This window comes from Camelus ferus, chromosome 5 (assembly GCF_009834535.1).
Source record: "Camelus ferus isolate YT-003-E chromosome 5, BCGSAC_Cfer_1.0, whole genome shotgun sequence".
Lineage (NCBI taxonomy): Eukaryota > Metazoa > Chordata > Mammalia > Artiodactyla > Camelidae > Camelus > Camelus ferus.
This window is the reverse complement of record NC_045700.1, coordinates 78,157,143-78,173,507: the sequence shown is the minus strand read 5'-3', so window position 1 is coordinate 78,173,507 and position 16,365 is coordinate 78,157,143. Positions and strand designations below refer to the sequence as shown.

The 16,365-nt window shown below is 38.8% G+C and overlaps 1 protein-coding gene across 3 annotated transcripts in view; it reads right to left on the bottom strand.

The window, feature by feature from the left end:
• STAT4 (signal transducer and activator of transcription 4) overlaps positions 1-16,365 on the bottom strand; it is an 82,464-nt gene that overhangs the window by 5,042 nt on the left and 61,057 nt on the right. For all 3 annotated transcript variants that reach the window (XM_032480155.1, XM_032480156.1, XM_032480154.1), the window contains exons 14-19: positions 16,196-16,243; positions 6,090-6,173; positions 4,474-4,572; positions 1,972-2,107; positions 335-384; positions 2-96 (exon numbers count right to left, since the gene is read on the bottom strand). In XM_032480155.1, coding sequence (XP_032336046.1) covers positions 2-96; positions 335-384; positions 1,972-2,107; positions 4,474-4,572; positions 6,090-6,173; positions 16,196-16,243 — 512 coding nt within the window. The remainder of the gene's footprint in view (position 1; positions 97-334; positions 385-1,971; positions 2,108-4,473; positions 4,573-6,089; positions 6,174-16,195; positions 16,244-16,365) is intronic.

Sequence of the window (16,365 nt, the reverse complement as noted above, 5' to 3'; positions counted from 1 at the left end):
CCCATCAATCCAAAGGGGAAGAATGTGTTTCTTAATTAGATCTAATATTGCTTCAAGCCACGTCCAGAAGGTAAATGATTTACCAGGTAGGTGTTCCTATTGGGATAAACAAACATGTTAGGATAATGATTATTTTAATAGTAATGTTCATATAATAATTCAAGTTCCTTTAAAAAATAAAACATTTCCTTTAAATGAGATAACACTTTAGAATCTTCTAAAAAAATAATCTTATCTTGGAAACCCTCAAAACCCAGGCTATGATGTTGGGGCTTAAAAAGGAGCACTGGAGAAAAAAAAAGGTTAATTGACACTACCCTCCCCCTGTGTGTACCTTGCAGAACTTGGCCCAGGTGAGATGACCATCACTGTAGCTAGACTGGACTAAAATGAAAGAGAAGAATGAGATTTTTATTAAACAATTTCATTAAACAATAGAACAAATTAGACTCTTCAATTTGGATTTAATTTAGAAATTTAGATCCCTCCCACCCTGCCCCTTTCAAGCATTTCCTAAGCTGTGGGTTTACAGTGTTCTTCATGCTAAGAACAATAAAAATACAAGAGATCATGAAACTTATTATCTAGGAAAGAATTCTTTTCAATGGAGGAGCTAAAGATAGCCTTAAGAAATGGATGGGTGTCTAGAACCAGGCCTTCGTGAATATAGGATATAAATTGCCAGAGGAGAAGGAAGAGGCCACTCCAGTAGCAAGAATAATGTAGGATGGGGCACAGTGGACATGAGCACGGCTTATATAGGAGACAGTAAGAGCAGCCTAATGTTGGTAAATAAACATTATAAAGTAAATTTGTAGAGGCCAGATTGCCAGGAGTCTTGAAGATTATCACAAAATGAATGAACTAGATGAAATCCATTTGGCAATGAGGAACCACTGACTGTTCTGATTCAGGGCAATGAAAGAAGAGTTTCTGTCTAAAATTTAAGGACAGTATAAGAATAATTTGATGAAGATCTGAAAGGCTAGGGCTGCATCTGCACTACATATTTAGAAGCTTTATTCACTCATTAATATTTATTGAATGCCTACTGTTGCGCTTTATGATTTAAATAAGGATGGAAAGGGGTATTTACATTAAGTGATTTTTGTAATCTTCCCCAAAGCCTTGATTTATTTAGACACCTATTGGTCAGAGAGTTGGTACAAGAGGCAACCCAGCATCACTTGTTAAGTCAAACTAAACCAAGTCACAGACGATTTCACTGCTGCCGCTCAAATGCCTCTTTGGCCCTACCTTACCTAGAAATGTATACAGATCCAATTTTAACTCTCTTTTTGGTGCTAAATGTGTTTACCGTAGACTTGTTAAAATACACATACGTTTTAAAAATCTTTCAGTAAAAGCTTACAATGTAGTCACTACACGGAGTACCCATGTTTCGACTTTGCAAACTTTGGAAGCATCAATCAAAACTGAAATTCTCTTGCTATAAAGAATTAAGTATTAGCTGGGTGGTTTTAAATTTCTGTTAAATTTCCTGGCCCTGGGATCAGCTATTTTCCGGATGGCTAATAACCATTGTGCTGTTAATATGAAAGATCAAGGCACCATTACGGCTTCACAGTACATTCAGTGGAAATGGCATAAGAACACCTTGGAGGCTGGAGTGTGGAATAGAAAGGAAGGGGCTTCAGAGCTGGACAGGCCTGGCCTGCATCTTGGCCCTGCTTGTACTAGCCCTGCAGCCGTGGCAAGTCCCTTAACCTCTGAATTTAAGAAGACTCATTTATAAAATGGATAGAATAATGAGTTATCCTTATTATTCTGCCTTAAAGTACTTTTGTGAGAAAGATGATATAGCATTTAGCCCTGTGCATAGCAATATAACAGGAACACAATAAATTGTAACAGTCATTATTATTATTAACTGCAGTAACATCACCGTCGGTCTTTAAAACACTTGAGTACTGAAAGTGGGACAAGTCCTTCACATCTACCAGTTCTCACCTGTAAGCTTCTCGGCCAGCATGCTGAGTTGATCAGAGTTAAGACCACGGCCGACATATGATGAAAACTGCCAGCTCATCACTTCTAGGAGTTGACTCAAAGTGGCAGATGGAGGGTTATTAAAGAAAACCAAGTTCTGAAAGAGTTGTAGTGATGATTGTATTTGTTAATCACACTGAACACACTGTAGTTCAATATACAGGATTCCTGACTGAAACTCTTTAGGCCAACTTAAGTTAACAATATAGAATATTGTCTCATCTCTGTTGTGCTTTGTAATTAAGACCGATTTTGTCTTTTCCTAAAGAGCTCCCTGTTCTTTGAGTCTAATGTAACATATGGCCCTGTCTTATCCTTGAATGACTCATTGGGCAGCTCTTTAACTTTCCCTGGACTATGGACTATCAGTCAACTCATGCAAGTACTTAACACTGTCCAACAGTTAGACAGATACCCCCTTCTGAGATAATATTAATCTTAAACAAAACCTATATATGTTATTCAATTGGTTTATCATGGGTTGGTACAAATTATACCTTGAACAGACAAAGCATCCCAAAGCACAAAAACAGTTAAGTCCCAGGTTAAGGAAGGAAGGAGATCCTACAATATGAATTCATAATTAACCTGAAAATCTGGTTTTGCTGATAGTACAGGAATCTTTTCTTATTTTGCTCTAAATGAGAGGATCTTCTGTGTGATCAACTGCAAATAAGATGGTTTGTACCAGAAACTAGGTCAACAGTGGTGAAACAGAAGACTGCCTCAGATTACTGGGAAGCGTAAAGTGTGAAAACCAAGAAAGATATCTTAAGAGGGGAAGGGGGAAGACTTGAGAAAGGGGGAAGAATAGAAAACTGGGGAGAAAGTCTCTGGTGAACATGAACTAAGCTGGGCAGCAAGAAAAGGGATCAATTCAAGAAATTTCCAAAGATGAGAATAAAAGAGGACACAGCATCTAGCAAGGAAAGGGAGATAAGGAGGGGGAGGAACAGACAAAAAGAATCTCTAGAAAGATAGTATTCCTTGAACCTGAGGATTGCATCTGCATAAATGACCTCAAAGCATAGAATAAAGGTCTAGGAGCTTAGGTTTGGAAGCAGAATAGAATTAAGAAGAGAAGCCAGAGTTAGTTGTTATACTGAACCCTGTAAGTAGGCTGTGCATTTATGTGTTAGGAGCTGTCTATGAAATACATCTCCAGGTTTCTCAACCAAGGCTAGAGCAGAATCTGAGATGGTTGGTGTGACAACTTTGATGGCTTTCTTGTAGAAGAAGGCTGCTGAAGAAAGCTAAGGGCGGCAGCACTGCACTCTGAGGCTGGAGGACAGAGAAGTATTCCATCTTCCCTCCTACATCCTGGAGTTGGATGAAAAGCTCCAAACGTGTATAGCTCCTGATGGGGAATGACATTAAATCTCAGAAATGTGGGCTATTCTTGGTTTTAAAGACCATGTAACCTTTCTAGTGAGTCCTGTTCTCACTGCAGGCTGAGAGGAGGCAAGGCACAGGCAGTCTTTCTGTCTGCAGTTAATCTGCCTCAGATGCCCGGGCACCAGAGGATGAGAAGGAATAGGGCTGAGTTACCTTCCATGTTGTTTCCTTGTTAGGCACACTCAATAAAAGGGAAAGAACGCTTGGAGCTGACTCATTGTGACTGTTCCTATTGCTAGGACCTAAGACAAAAGAATTCTTCTCTTTGGAGGGAAAAATTGCTCTGAAATCAAGAATTGTTATTGTTTACAGCTGACCTATTTTCTCTAGACCTTGGTGGTTTCCAGGAAAATACACTGGGGTTTTGCAAGAGGGAACAGGGGAAATGCTACTCATCTTTTGTGCCCCGCCTTTCCTTGGTGGTCTTTTAAGAAGAGCTTCTATTCTTGGCTTGCTTTGAAACTGGAGGCCAATTTTTGATCCGTATCTTAAATAACCACCAGATGGCACTAAAACCCAATTTTAGGCCAGAGTGGATTACATAAAAACAGCTTGAATGGATTAAATCTATAATCAACTCAAAAATTTGTACAGAGTGTCATTAGGCAAGAAGGATGAATATTCTAGTCACTTATTTGGAAACCAATTCTCCACCTGTGTGGAAGAGCCTGTGTGGAGAAGTTGTGGCCAGAAGTAGGTGAGGAGGTAAACACCGCAGTCAGACATCAAATTCTGGAGCCGAGTCTCCCCAGAGCTCAGCTAACAGAGCCACAGGATGGCCCTGGAACTCTCTGTGATGCACATAGGTGGGAGCTGACCAGACCCTCAGAAGTAACAAGTACTTATCTGTCACTATTGCTAGCCTCTCATAGTCCAAGTACATCAGAACACATTACTTTAAATATGACATGAGGGAGGACTCATACAACTGAATATACTAGAGTTCTGGAATAAAAAAACCCCACAAAGACAGGTATATATCTATGTATCTTTTGATGCAGATTGGTTTTGTTGACAATAAAACAAATCAATTGGAATTAAAGAAGGAGAAACAGGAACAGAGACTACCTGGGAATCGTTGGTTGACACATTGTACCAAATAATGGATGCCCAAGCATTAGGTAACTGACTGACATTGGAAATCATCACCACAGGTAACGAGCTGGTCTGTTTAAAAAAAAAAAGCATAATTATTACAGGTAGTCACACAGTACATGACTTCACACTTGATCCTCTCCCCTAAAGGCCATCTCAAGCCAACCCCACTCCTCCAATCCTGGTGTCTACACTGCCCTGGACACTAAAATGACTTGTGAAGGCACTGGAACCTTCGGAGAATATATGAATCAAGGTACAGGGATGAAGGAAGTTATAAAAACAAGAATCCTATCAGACTGCTCGGTGAGTTAGCTTCCCCAATGTCTTCCCTGACTCTGTAGCTATTTATACTTTCTTATATCACATACTGCCTAGAATGCAACTAATTAAAGCTGGTATTGACTTAGCAACTTTTCTCTTAATAAATTACATTAAAGAATCTAATTTTAAGTTTATCTCTGGAATGGATTAATATATTCAAATTATGATCTAACATCTAATTAATGACAGTTCCAGACATGGGAGTATTAACTGTAGAAGACGGAGAGCGATTTTGGAATACAAAGCACAATGGGAGACAGGGCTGCCCCATCTGTTGTTGGAGCTCTCAACTTCGTACTGTTGGGGCTGAAGTTTTCCACCTTATGGAATAGACAGGCTTCACTAGTTTAGTGAAGACTAGTCTGGGAAACTTAACACCTTATAGTAATTCTTTCCCATTAATAGAGGTTAGATTGCTTACAGACAGTGAAATGCCCAGTTGAGGAACTTAATAGCTCGTGGAAGCAGACATTTGGGGAAAATAGACAAGGAAGGAATCTATAGAAAATTTTATGAACATGTTTACATTCATTAAGATAAAAGGCAGAACTCTAAAATGATGTATCCCACAAATAGGACCATATTCAGGTGGGTGAAACCGTGTTTGTTCATTCATGCACTCATTCATTCATTTAATCAACAAACATAGAGTGTCTACTGTGTACCGGACATTGGGCTAGGCCCCGGTAATGGAGGGGTAAACAAGGTGTGATGTCCTGCCTTCAAGGAACTCATGGTCAGTCATGTTCCACTTAATCCCCAGTTTCTTTATACCTTCTTTGAGTTCAATGGTGACTATTATAAAGGGATTAAAACAAGGTACTGGTGATGTTCCTATCATTGGTCGTTGCTCATTACACTAGAAAAGACTTTCTTCTGAGGGATTTTTTTATGTACAAGTTAAATTTTTGAAAATATATCATATGTGACATGGTTCAAATATACTCATTTCCCTCTAGGATTTCCAACAAATACCCATGGCTCAGGGAATCCCAGAAAACAAACAAACATACATACAGTCTGGGCAACAAATTATTCAATATGTATTGCATTCATAATGACTATGAGATTTTTATCATTTATATTTAAGCAGAATAACATATGTTGACTAACTAGTGAATATTTGACATGTTGATTTTCTAAATTAAAAGAAAAATAAGGAATAAGGAATGCTAAAACCTAGAAGAGTGAGCTTTCATCTTCAAATGCTGACCAGTTCCTGAAAATGTTATTAGTAAATAGTTGATATTCGTAGAAAAACTTACCTCCAAATCTATGGTCAGGCCATAGAGGCAGATCTGTGTCTCAAAGGTTATGGAATGAAGCTCTTCAGTCACCATGTGACAGCCCTAAGGGGGAAAAAATAAATTGTTATCTTACAAATGCAGAGTACCTATATATTATTAGGCCTGCTTTTATAAAAATTAACAAATTCTTAAATACCCTCAAACATTTTGTAATACAGGACATTCCCTCTTACTATTTAAAAAGTTATTTAGTGTGTACACAGAATTTGAGAAATCTTCATTTCCACAAACAGAATGATTTTAAGACTCCAAAACAGTATAATTTTTGGCTTCTTCAATTCCAGCATATTTTCTTCAGTTGAAATTCAGACAAATAGTTCTTTATTTTTAATTTTGGAAGTTAGTCTTTTTGACTTACCAACTATTAATAAAAGCAAGCCTTATGTGTGTAGCTATAACAGAAACAAGTCAGTGTCATAATGGATTTGTTTAAAAAGACAGCAAGATTTCCTTCTGGTTAAACTCGGTGAGTGGAATACATGTACTTTCCTCATCTCCTTCCAAGATACTTCGGTAAAGTAACAGCCAGAGTTTTATTTGCTTTCCAATATAGTAAAATGGTAATCTAGGTCTCTGAGTGAGAGGTCAGGGGGTCGGGGGTGAGAGTGGCAATTAGAAGCAGTGGGTCTCAGAGCCAGGGGTTGGAAGCCTTGAGCCCCCTGAGGCTGGAGTGTGTGAGGTGAATGGGAGAAGCAGTTACAAGCCCTGCCCATGCAATGAAGTCCCCTGTCTTCCCCGACCCTGGCAGAAGACAAGACGTTTACTCTCCGGAGAGGATGAATCAGAGGAACCAGAGGGCTCTCTGCATTTTTCATCCAAGGCCAAGCTGAGGGAAGGGTGAGGCACTGCGCTGGAAGATCCTGTAAAATCTAGGGAAGCCCATGCCCCTTTCTCTGCTTGAGATCTCCAGGAAAGATACCTGGGAGCAAGACCAGACCAAGGGAGACAACTTACCGATACTGCTTTGGGGTACCCCAATAAGACAGCCAGGTCCTAATAATCATCCTTAAGTCTAAATCCCCACCATGCACAAAGAATTTCCAATTTTTTGAGTGCTTTCTCCAGAACAGTAAGCTAATGGTCATCCAACACTTGACATGAAGTATAGATATAAAAATCAACAATGAAGAACTCAAAAAAAAAAAAAAAGATAATGTGAGCAGCAAATGAAGAATAAAAAAACTATACTAAAAAAACATATGTCAGGCTCAGGTTTATATATCAGACCAACAAATAAATGGCATGGGAAAGGAGCCAACCAACCAATGTAATGGCTTGGATATTGATTTGCACAAACCAACTGTAAAAAGATCTTTTTGATACAGTGGAGAAATTTGAAAAAGTAATGAAGTTTTATTAAGGAAAGATTTCAAGAAATTGTTATTTTTGTTTTTTGTGGTAAGGGTATTGGGTTAGGTTTTAAAAAATTTTTATCTTCTATATATAGTCCTCTACACTTCACTACAAAACATTACTGAGAAAAATTAAACAACATCTAAGTAAATGCTGGACATACCATGTTTATGTATTGGAAGATTCAGTATTGGAATTATATTACTATGTATAAACATATTCCCAAAAAATTTAGATTTCTGACAAATAAATTATATTACTTTATTAAAAAAATGATAGAATGATAAAAAATTCTTATCTTCTAGATGAGCACCTACCCAAAATATCAATGAGGAAGATGCTATACTACCTGGAATTTAAGTATTCCAGAAAAAAATGTGTTTTGGGGAAAATAAATTAAATAAGATAGGCAAAATATTAATTATTATTGAAGTTAGGTAATGTATAAATGAAGGTTCATTGTATTTCTCTATATAGTTTTGTATATTTGTGTATTATATATATTATATATATATATTTGTTCATTAAAAAGTTCTTATAGATGTTTAAAAGAGTTTTCAGATGTTATATCCTTACAGATGTCACAAATATATTACATTAGTGTAAGACTAGTATACTATCAAAAGGAACATTCAGAAAATAATAATGAACAATTAAAAATATAATCAGAGAAATAGGCCAAAAAAAAAAAAGTAGAAGAACTGAAAGTAGGGTGGAGAAAATGTCCCAGAAAGTAAAACAAACAAACAAACAAAGAAATAAAAGATAGGATAGAAAAGATAACAAAGAATAAACAAACTCCAACAATAAACTAACAGAACTTCCAGAAAAAGAACAAAGAAAATGGCGTAGAGGAAATATCAAAGGCATAACCCAATGGTAACTCTTACACATTTCTATTTTTTTAATTGAAGTGCAGTCAGTTACAATGTGTCAATTTATCTTATACATTCTGATGGGAGTTGATACCATCACTTTGGACAATAATTTCTCAATGTCTCATAAAGTAAAAGATGCACTCCCTAGTATGATATTGAGAGGAAGTTGAGAAAAAAAAAACAAAAAACAAAAAATGATTGTGCAACAGGATCAGAGGACAATCAGCCCAGATTGGAGCAAGAGATGGAGGGCTCTCAGAGGGATGTTGCCAAGAAGAAAGAAAAAGACAGAAATTCAGATTGACCTGTTGGGCTGTATTTTAAGGAGCTTTCAAGTTCTGAAGGAACATTTGGAGCTACATTAGAAACAGGTACATAAAATAAATTGATCAAATAAAAAAAATTGAAGAAACTAATAATTCCAGGGAAAACTAAAAAATAATACAAGAATGGAAATACAATCATATTATGTTACATGGCTCAGCTGTTAACAATTTTTATATAATCATAGTAATGTAAACATTGAATATATTAACTAACCAAAATATGTTATATGATAATATTGTGAAGATGGGGGAAATGGAGAGCTGGTATAAGAGAGCCATAGCTTAATCTTTTATAGAAATAATTCAGGAGTTAAGTGCATACAAGAAAAAAAAATCAAGAAATATCAGTATGATATTAGCATGATATTTACAGCTCAAAAAATGATCACCTCTAGGGAGATGGTTTAGGGTGGGAAGGAGTGAGACAGAAATTGCTGTTTTTTTCCAGGATAAAATCTTACAGCACCTTGCTGTGTGACCAGGACCAGCAGCGCTGTCATCATCTAAAGGCTTGTTAGAAAAACAGCATCTCTGGTCTCATCCCAGGCCTACTGAACCAGATTCTGCATTTTAACAAGAACCCCAGGTGGAATTTATGAGGCAATTGTTCTCAGTGTGATGTATCCACATTATGTTTAGTCTCAAAAGGGATGTGGAATATTTGGAGACAGTATAGAAGGCTTAAACAATTTTAAAAAGAAGCCCTGTGGGAACATATGAACAGAACAGGACTTACCCAGACTAGAAACATTGGGGTGGAGTTGGGGGCGGCAGAGTCAGCTCTGGGACAAAGGGAGATCTACTACTGAATGTGTGTTAATAACAAGCCAGCATCCATTTGTATTAAGTTTCAAAAAATAAAAATAGTTCTAGTATGATGATATGGATAACAAGTACATGAGGAAGACTTTACTGATAATGAGGAATGTTAAAATAGAATTTGTTACTGAAAAGGCAGTAGAAAATCTAAATCTCCTCTCTTCCCTGGGCTAGATCACTGTATGTCACATGGCCGGAGGTAGTTGGATTGACTAGGTGGGACTGCTTCTCCCTGGGTTAATAGAAAGTTATGCTACTGAAAATTCCACTTGAAGATTTCCCCAAATCACCCCTAAAATTACCCCCAGTACATCCAGCACACCAAACAACCAACCCCCCTAGCCCAACACCCTCCTACAGGTTGAAATAAATAAATAAACCGCTCTTCCTTTGACTGAGCATGAGATGAAGTAGTTGGCTTATGTTTAAGCACCAAATTGAACAAAACCTACCCATTTGCAAACAGAAACTTCCCCTACCCTATGGGGAGGAGGTGTTTACACTATGCGAAGCAGAGACAAATGAAGAATCCACAAGTTCAAGTTCACTAATGGGTGCCACGGTGGACATGATACAAGTCTGTGCAGAACATCTGGGAGCCTGCAGTAAGAGCACAGATGAAGACAAATGCCATCTTTCTAAATATTTAACCGTGATAAATCAAGTTAACAAACTGTTAGAATATGGTCTTAGCCTCCTGCCTTGACATCTAAGCTTTCACATGACCTAATGGGCTAGGTTTTAACTCCTCAAACTCCCACTGAAACATGCTGGCCTGGGGAAAGCATGGCCATCCTGGGCCATTGTCCACTCCCCTCTCTTCCACTTCTGTGAAGGGTCTCCCATGACTAGTGTGGCCTCGAGGTCTCGCCTTGTGCCTAGAAATGTGTGCATTGACAGCGTCATCTGTGCCTGGGAGAGCAGCCCTGGGGAAAAGGCTTGAACAAGCCCTGGAAGTGGGCTCGAGGGCTTTGGGGCTGGGAATTGTGTGGTCCTGGAATCTGAGTGAGCACATAGCACATTTTTCTTTGTAGGCAGGACCTCAGCTGGAGGACAGCCAATGAGAGCCTTTTTAAACTCTTATTCCTCCCATTCTAGCCCCTATACTTTAATGTGTGTAATTAAATGTATATATCTGATAAGTCATAACAGAAAATTCCCTCAGATCTTTGGGCTATGTTACATGTGTGCTGACTGTACCAATGGCAAGAGTGAGGACTCCACAAATAGAGCAATGACGTCCATTAACTTTGGAAAAAAACCTTGTGCTTTAGATATTATTTTAATGAACTGGAATGTGGATGGTGAGAGGTGTTCTTAGTGATTCAAACTGATTTCTATTATTTACTTAAAACTGCTGATGCAATTGTGAGGCACATTTAGAATGAAATTCAGCAAGGAAGCTGACATATAACACACATGAATGGAGAAGGGTGGCTCTGACAGAAGGAAGCGTCATTCATTTTCAAAGCCTGCATGGCCATTTATTTTATCAGTGCAATCCAAGCCAGACACACCATTCAGTCTCACGTTCCTGGGGTCCATTCCTTACAGACTGGGAAAACATCAGAGATAAGATGCATCATGGGTGTCTGTGTTAAGAGCCATTTTAATCATCTGAGATGATTATAGATTTAAAATATCCATATTTGTATTATATGGCATTAAATATTATAACTGAACTGACTGCATTGTACTTCTAAAGAAAAGTACCACTGGATAATCTGCTAAGAAACTGGAAAACTGGCTGAAAAACCTGACAAGGGCTCCACCTGGAAAAAAATACACAACCTAATGAAAGGTAGGTCTGGAAGTCGTGTTGTTTTCCGTTTGCTCAGTGCCTAGTAGCACACCCTGAAAACCTAGAATATGTTAACAAATGGTCGTGGCTTTTGGCTTTTGACTTGGAAGACAACATCTAATAAGAACATATGACGGGGATAAGAATGATTTTCATTGAAATTTCTTGCTCATCTTTTAACAAGTTGCATCTATGACGATGTTGCACATGGGAAAGTATGTGGAATAGAAAACAACTGTAATAATCCATTCACTTAATAAGTATTTGTTGAGTCACTATCATCTGCTAGACAGTGGCCTAGATGCTGGGAAACAGTGACAAGAGGGGAAACAATGGGACAACCACAGGAAAGCTAGATCCCAATCACAGAATTACAGGAAATGAATGCAAAATGACAACGAATTTTCGGCCCATAAAATAAGGGACTGTAAGGAAGGTGTTGCATTAAAAAGTCTACATTTTAAGTGTTATTCTTGTACCAATGTCTGTCTCAAAAAAAGCATTGCAACTACTTAAATTAGTTCAAAAGGAAATCAGCTTTCCTGTGAAAATGCTCGGGCTAGTTGGAGTGAGTGGTGGGTCTGTGTTTGAGAACACTGAACCTTGAAAGAACATCTGTTTGGCTATTTTGTTAAATGAAACTCAAGTCACCCAGGCTTTACTAATAGCTTCTTTGTGCTTCATGACTTTCCACCACATAAACAAAATTACCTAACACCTCAGTCTATGGCTAAAACTGTCATTTATCAGTTAAAGCCTACAGACAAAGAGTAAACTCGAGGGACTGCAATTCCAGCCTCCCTGTTCAAACCATTTCCACATTTCAACAATCACTTTCTAGCAGGCTCCCTGCCAGATAAGGACCTCCGGGAAAAGCTGCTTCCTAGGAATGTTTAGTTTACAGGACAGACTGAAGCCTTCACAGGATTTGACCACTTGCTAGGTGATAAAATCTATTCTTCACTGGGACTATTCCAAGCAAAGAGCAGAGGTAGGGGAAAGAGACAGTGATTGCTAACCTCGACTTTGTGCCAGCAGGTCTACAAATTCCTCATTTCCAAAGCAAATTCTCAAAATCAAATTCATTTTAAAAAAATGACCCTACCCTCTGTTGTACTTTTGAGGATTATAGAACTTTAATCAAAAGAACTTCAGAGATTGTCTAGTCCAATGGTTTTCAAATCTCTTTTAACCCTGGAACATATTCTTAAAAGAAAATTTCCCACCTGGGTGCCAATCTGTAAAATACATAAAATAGAGCTGTCTAGATTGAAACAGGGGTAGGAGACCCAGAGCTCCACCCTTCACCAACCCCCAATCCAGAGGTGGCTCCTCTGGTCTCTGGGATCTTCTGGGAACAGGATGGGTCTAGTGCAACTTCCTCCCTTTACCCAATGCTACGGCCAAGGAGCCCCTGCACATCCTGATAGGTCACCTCTTCCTGGATAATCTCAGAGTCAAACAGCCAAGAGGTACAGCAATTCTAAGGAGGTTTGGATTGGTAACTTTGAGAAACTGTCATGGTATCTTCTAGATCATTCAATTAGTATTCAATCTAAGCTCTCCCAACCATGAAAACAGAACTGAGGGACCCAAAGTTGGGGCGGGGGCAGACAGCAGTGGGTGGTAGGTAGACATGCACTCCTATAAAAGGGGCAAACATACGTGGTGGTCTGAGGTTTCATGGACCTGGAGCCATGGGAGGAACGTGCTCAGTGGTCCTTGAAAGGGAATGTTTCCAGCAGAGCACCTGGCAGGTATGCAGGGGAGGGAGGTAAAGATTAGTAGTTTATCCTAGGTCAGGTACCACCTTTAGGGCCATTTCCAGACCTGTGTGGACACCTGCTCTTTACAGAGGGGGCAGCCTGGAGGGCTGATCAGGAAGCCCGTGGTGGGCACCTGCACAGCACACAGCAGTTGGCTCCCACACTTCTCATTTGGTCCTCACAACAACCCTCTGAAGTGTAGGAAAACATGATCCTCATTTTACAGTGAAGGAAACTGGGAGTTAGTGAGGAAAAGTGGCTTGCACAAGGTCAGCTGCCTGTAAGAAGCAGGGCCAGAGGCAGTGCTATTTCTACTGCAGCACGATGCACACAGCAGATACGGGAGAAACCAATGTTTTCTCAGGAAGCATTATTTTAAATTCCTCCTGAACTCTTTAAGGATTCTGGTAGCTGTGTGATTTCTCAGCAGCTGGGTAAAGTGAGGACAAAAAACAGCAGTAGCTACAGCAGAGAGGAAAGGATGAGGTGCTACTTGCAAACCCACAAAGATCTCTCTTATAGGAAGAGATCTTCCCAGCAAATGGAGGGGCTGTGATGAGATAAGGGGACAGAAGGAGGTCAAAGAGCAGTGCCAAGCAGGGAGGCCCCTCCCAGGGAAGGTTTTGTGATCTCAGAGGCAGCACAGCATAGTGGCCAAGAGCCAGATTGCTATGGTTAGAATCCTGGCCTGACCACACCGTGCCTCAGTTTCCCTAACTGAAATAAGTATGACACTAACGGTATCTACTTCATAGCATTGTTGTAAGTTTCCTAAATCAATGTCAGTGAAGCTGCTAGACTGTGTCTGATACATAGCAAATGCCACATGGGGATTTGTTAAAGTCCCTATCAGGCTGTAAACTCCTGCTGCAGGTGCTCACAGATAAGCGGTAAGCAATAGCTACTATTTGAAATTCTAAAATGAGTTTACAAACATCCTAGCTCTCTGCTTGCCTGAAATTTTGGTTATTGTAATCCCTGATCCCATGACTTGATGTGCCCGATTTTTTTTTTCCTTTGACAGAGGCACTGGAGACTGAACCCAAGACCTTGTGCATGCCAAGCACACACTCTACCACTGAGCTATGCCTCCCACCCCTATGAGTCCCACTTTATGACCAGATTTTCCCCTACTCTTTCCTGACTTTCTTTTCATCACTCTTACTGCCTGGCCAAGCCCCTGATTCCCCGGGCTCATCTTTCTGAGCCCACTTCATACACTATGCGACTTTTCAGTTGTTCTTGTAGCACATAAAACAGTGTTCAAGTCTGTCATACTGAAATTCTGTCAACAGGGGGAGCTCAAAGAATAGCTTAAAATAAAATTATCCAAATTCAGCAAACTTGGACAAAAAAAAAGGAATAAAATCATTCTGATACAACTGTATGATTTTGTTATTAATCAGGAAGTGGGAGGAAGTAAATTCAGAGTAAGATAAGTAGGCAGTGTTAATGAGACTTTTTTTAATAGTGGAAGATGAGTTATTCTGTCTCTAGAGAAAGCCAAGTAAAGATTTTGATTTTATATTCATTCACAAAGATGGACAATGTACTGAAGAGTTAAGCTATTTAGATTTATTCTCATTCCACTTGTTTTACTGAAGAAAAGTTTAGAAGCACTGTGCTTCGTCTATTCAGAGTTAGTAAATACTTGTCAGGGAGGTTATGCTGCATCAAACGCTATTTGCAACTCTGGCCAAAATTCCAGGGAGATTTGGGTGGGCTTTTATCTGTAATGGGCTAATGTTTCAATTAGGAAGTTTGGGAAACTTTTATGGATTTCCACAAGGTGGGAAGAATGATTCCTACTTGTTTGGTTTACAAGGATACCCTTAAACTCAAAAGCTTTTTTCCTGTGATATCTCAGCTGAGAGACCCTGAGCCAAGGTTCTACCGTGGAGGAAAGCTTAGCTCTTCCTCGCTGGGGCTGTGATATTGGGTAAAAAGATCTTTAAGACATGATTAAGGGAATGAAAAATTCTCGGAAGGGAAAATGTAGAGCATGAAACCTGTAATGATGGATCTTCGTGGATTCGTGGGATGGGCTAGACTGACTATAGTTGCATGCCGGATTTATAATGTGCTTTTTTTCTTCCAAACAATTCAAAGAGATTTCTCATAGGAGCTGTGACTATAAAGCCAAGAGATTGGATCCATACCAGTCACACCAGAAGTAAGCCTCATTGCTCTAGAATGGCCTCGTGGAGGTGGGCTGACATATGCAGTTTCTCTGAGCAGGGAGCATTGGGCATTACTACTCGGATCTCTGAGACAGAAAAAATGCAGTACTTCTCCATCAGATCATTTGTCAAGGATCACAATTTCAGTCACTGTCAGAATGGACTTAAACTCAGGTTTTCTAATTCCAAATGTGTAGGGCACAGACATGCTCTAGGATCTAGGCCAACTAAATAGATAATTTCCAAAGCCACTTCCAATCCAGGATTCAATCACTCTATCATGTATCGACTCAAACACTCAGGCTGCATCAGTTTATTCTTTTAATCAATTCATCCAGCAAAATGCCAACCTTAGATAGAAGAGGTATCAATTGATATCATCGTAAAGTATTAGAATTATTTTTCACCTGTGTTTTTCACATACCATGTCATGATGTTCAAGACTTACCTCTTATCTGTGGAAAATGAGTGATTTTTAAGATAGTCTATAGTAATATAGGACTGACTCAAGAAATGACAGCACACTTATAAAATGCAATACAATGCAACCACTTTAAATCATGTTCTCCAAGAGTATGTAAGGTTATAAAAAGTTGTTCACATCACATCCCTATATGATAAAAAAGCAGGTTTTAAGACAATGTGTATACATATGTATACATACATATATATACTTTTAAAGCAATATATACATAGATTGAATTCTAGAATGATGTGAACAAAAACATTAATAATCATTTTCTTAGAAAGGTGTTATACATAAATTCGATTTTCCTTTTTTTAAAACAAAATTCCCGCAATTATCAAACTTTCCATTTGTGATCAGAGAAACATGAATTTGACTTTATAAAAAATATAAAGGGCAATTTAAGAGCTTCGTAAAAAGAAGATACTATACGATTATTTCCTAGAAAAGTTCCTTTGGAGAAAACATTTCCTACCTCATTTCCTTTGTTTCCAGTACTAGACGACTTCATTTCCTTTGGTTGCTTTGCGAAAGGAAACAAGAGTGTTTAGATAGAGAAGCATTAGCAACTAAATATCAAGTTAGGTGTACCTATTATAGGAGCTTTCTTGGCCACAATTTTGACTTCTAGAACAGTAGCTCAGA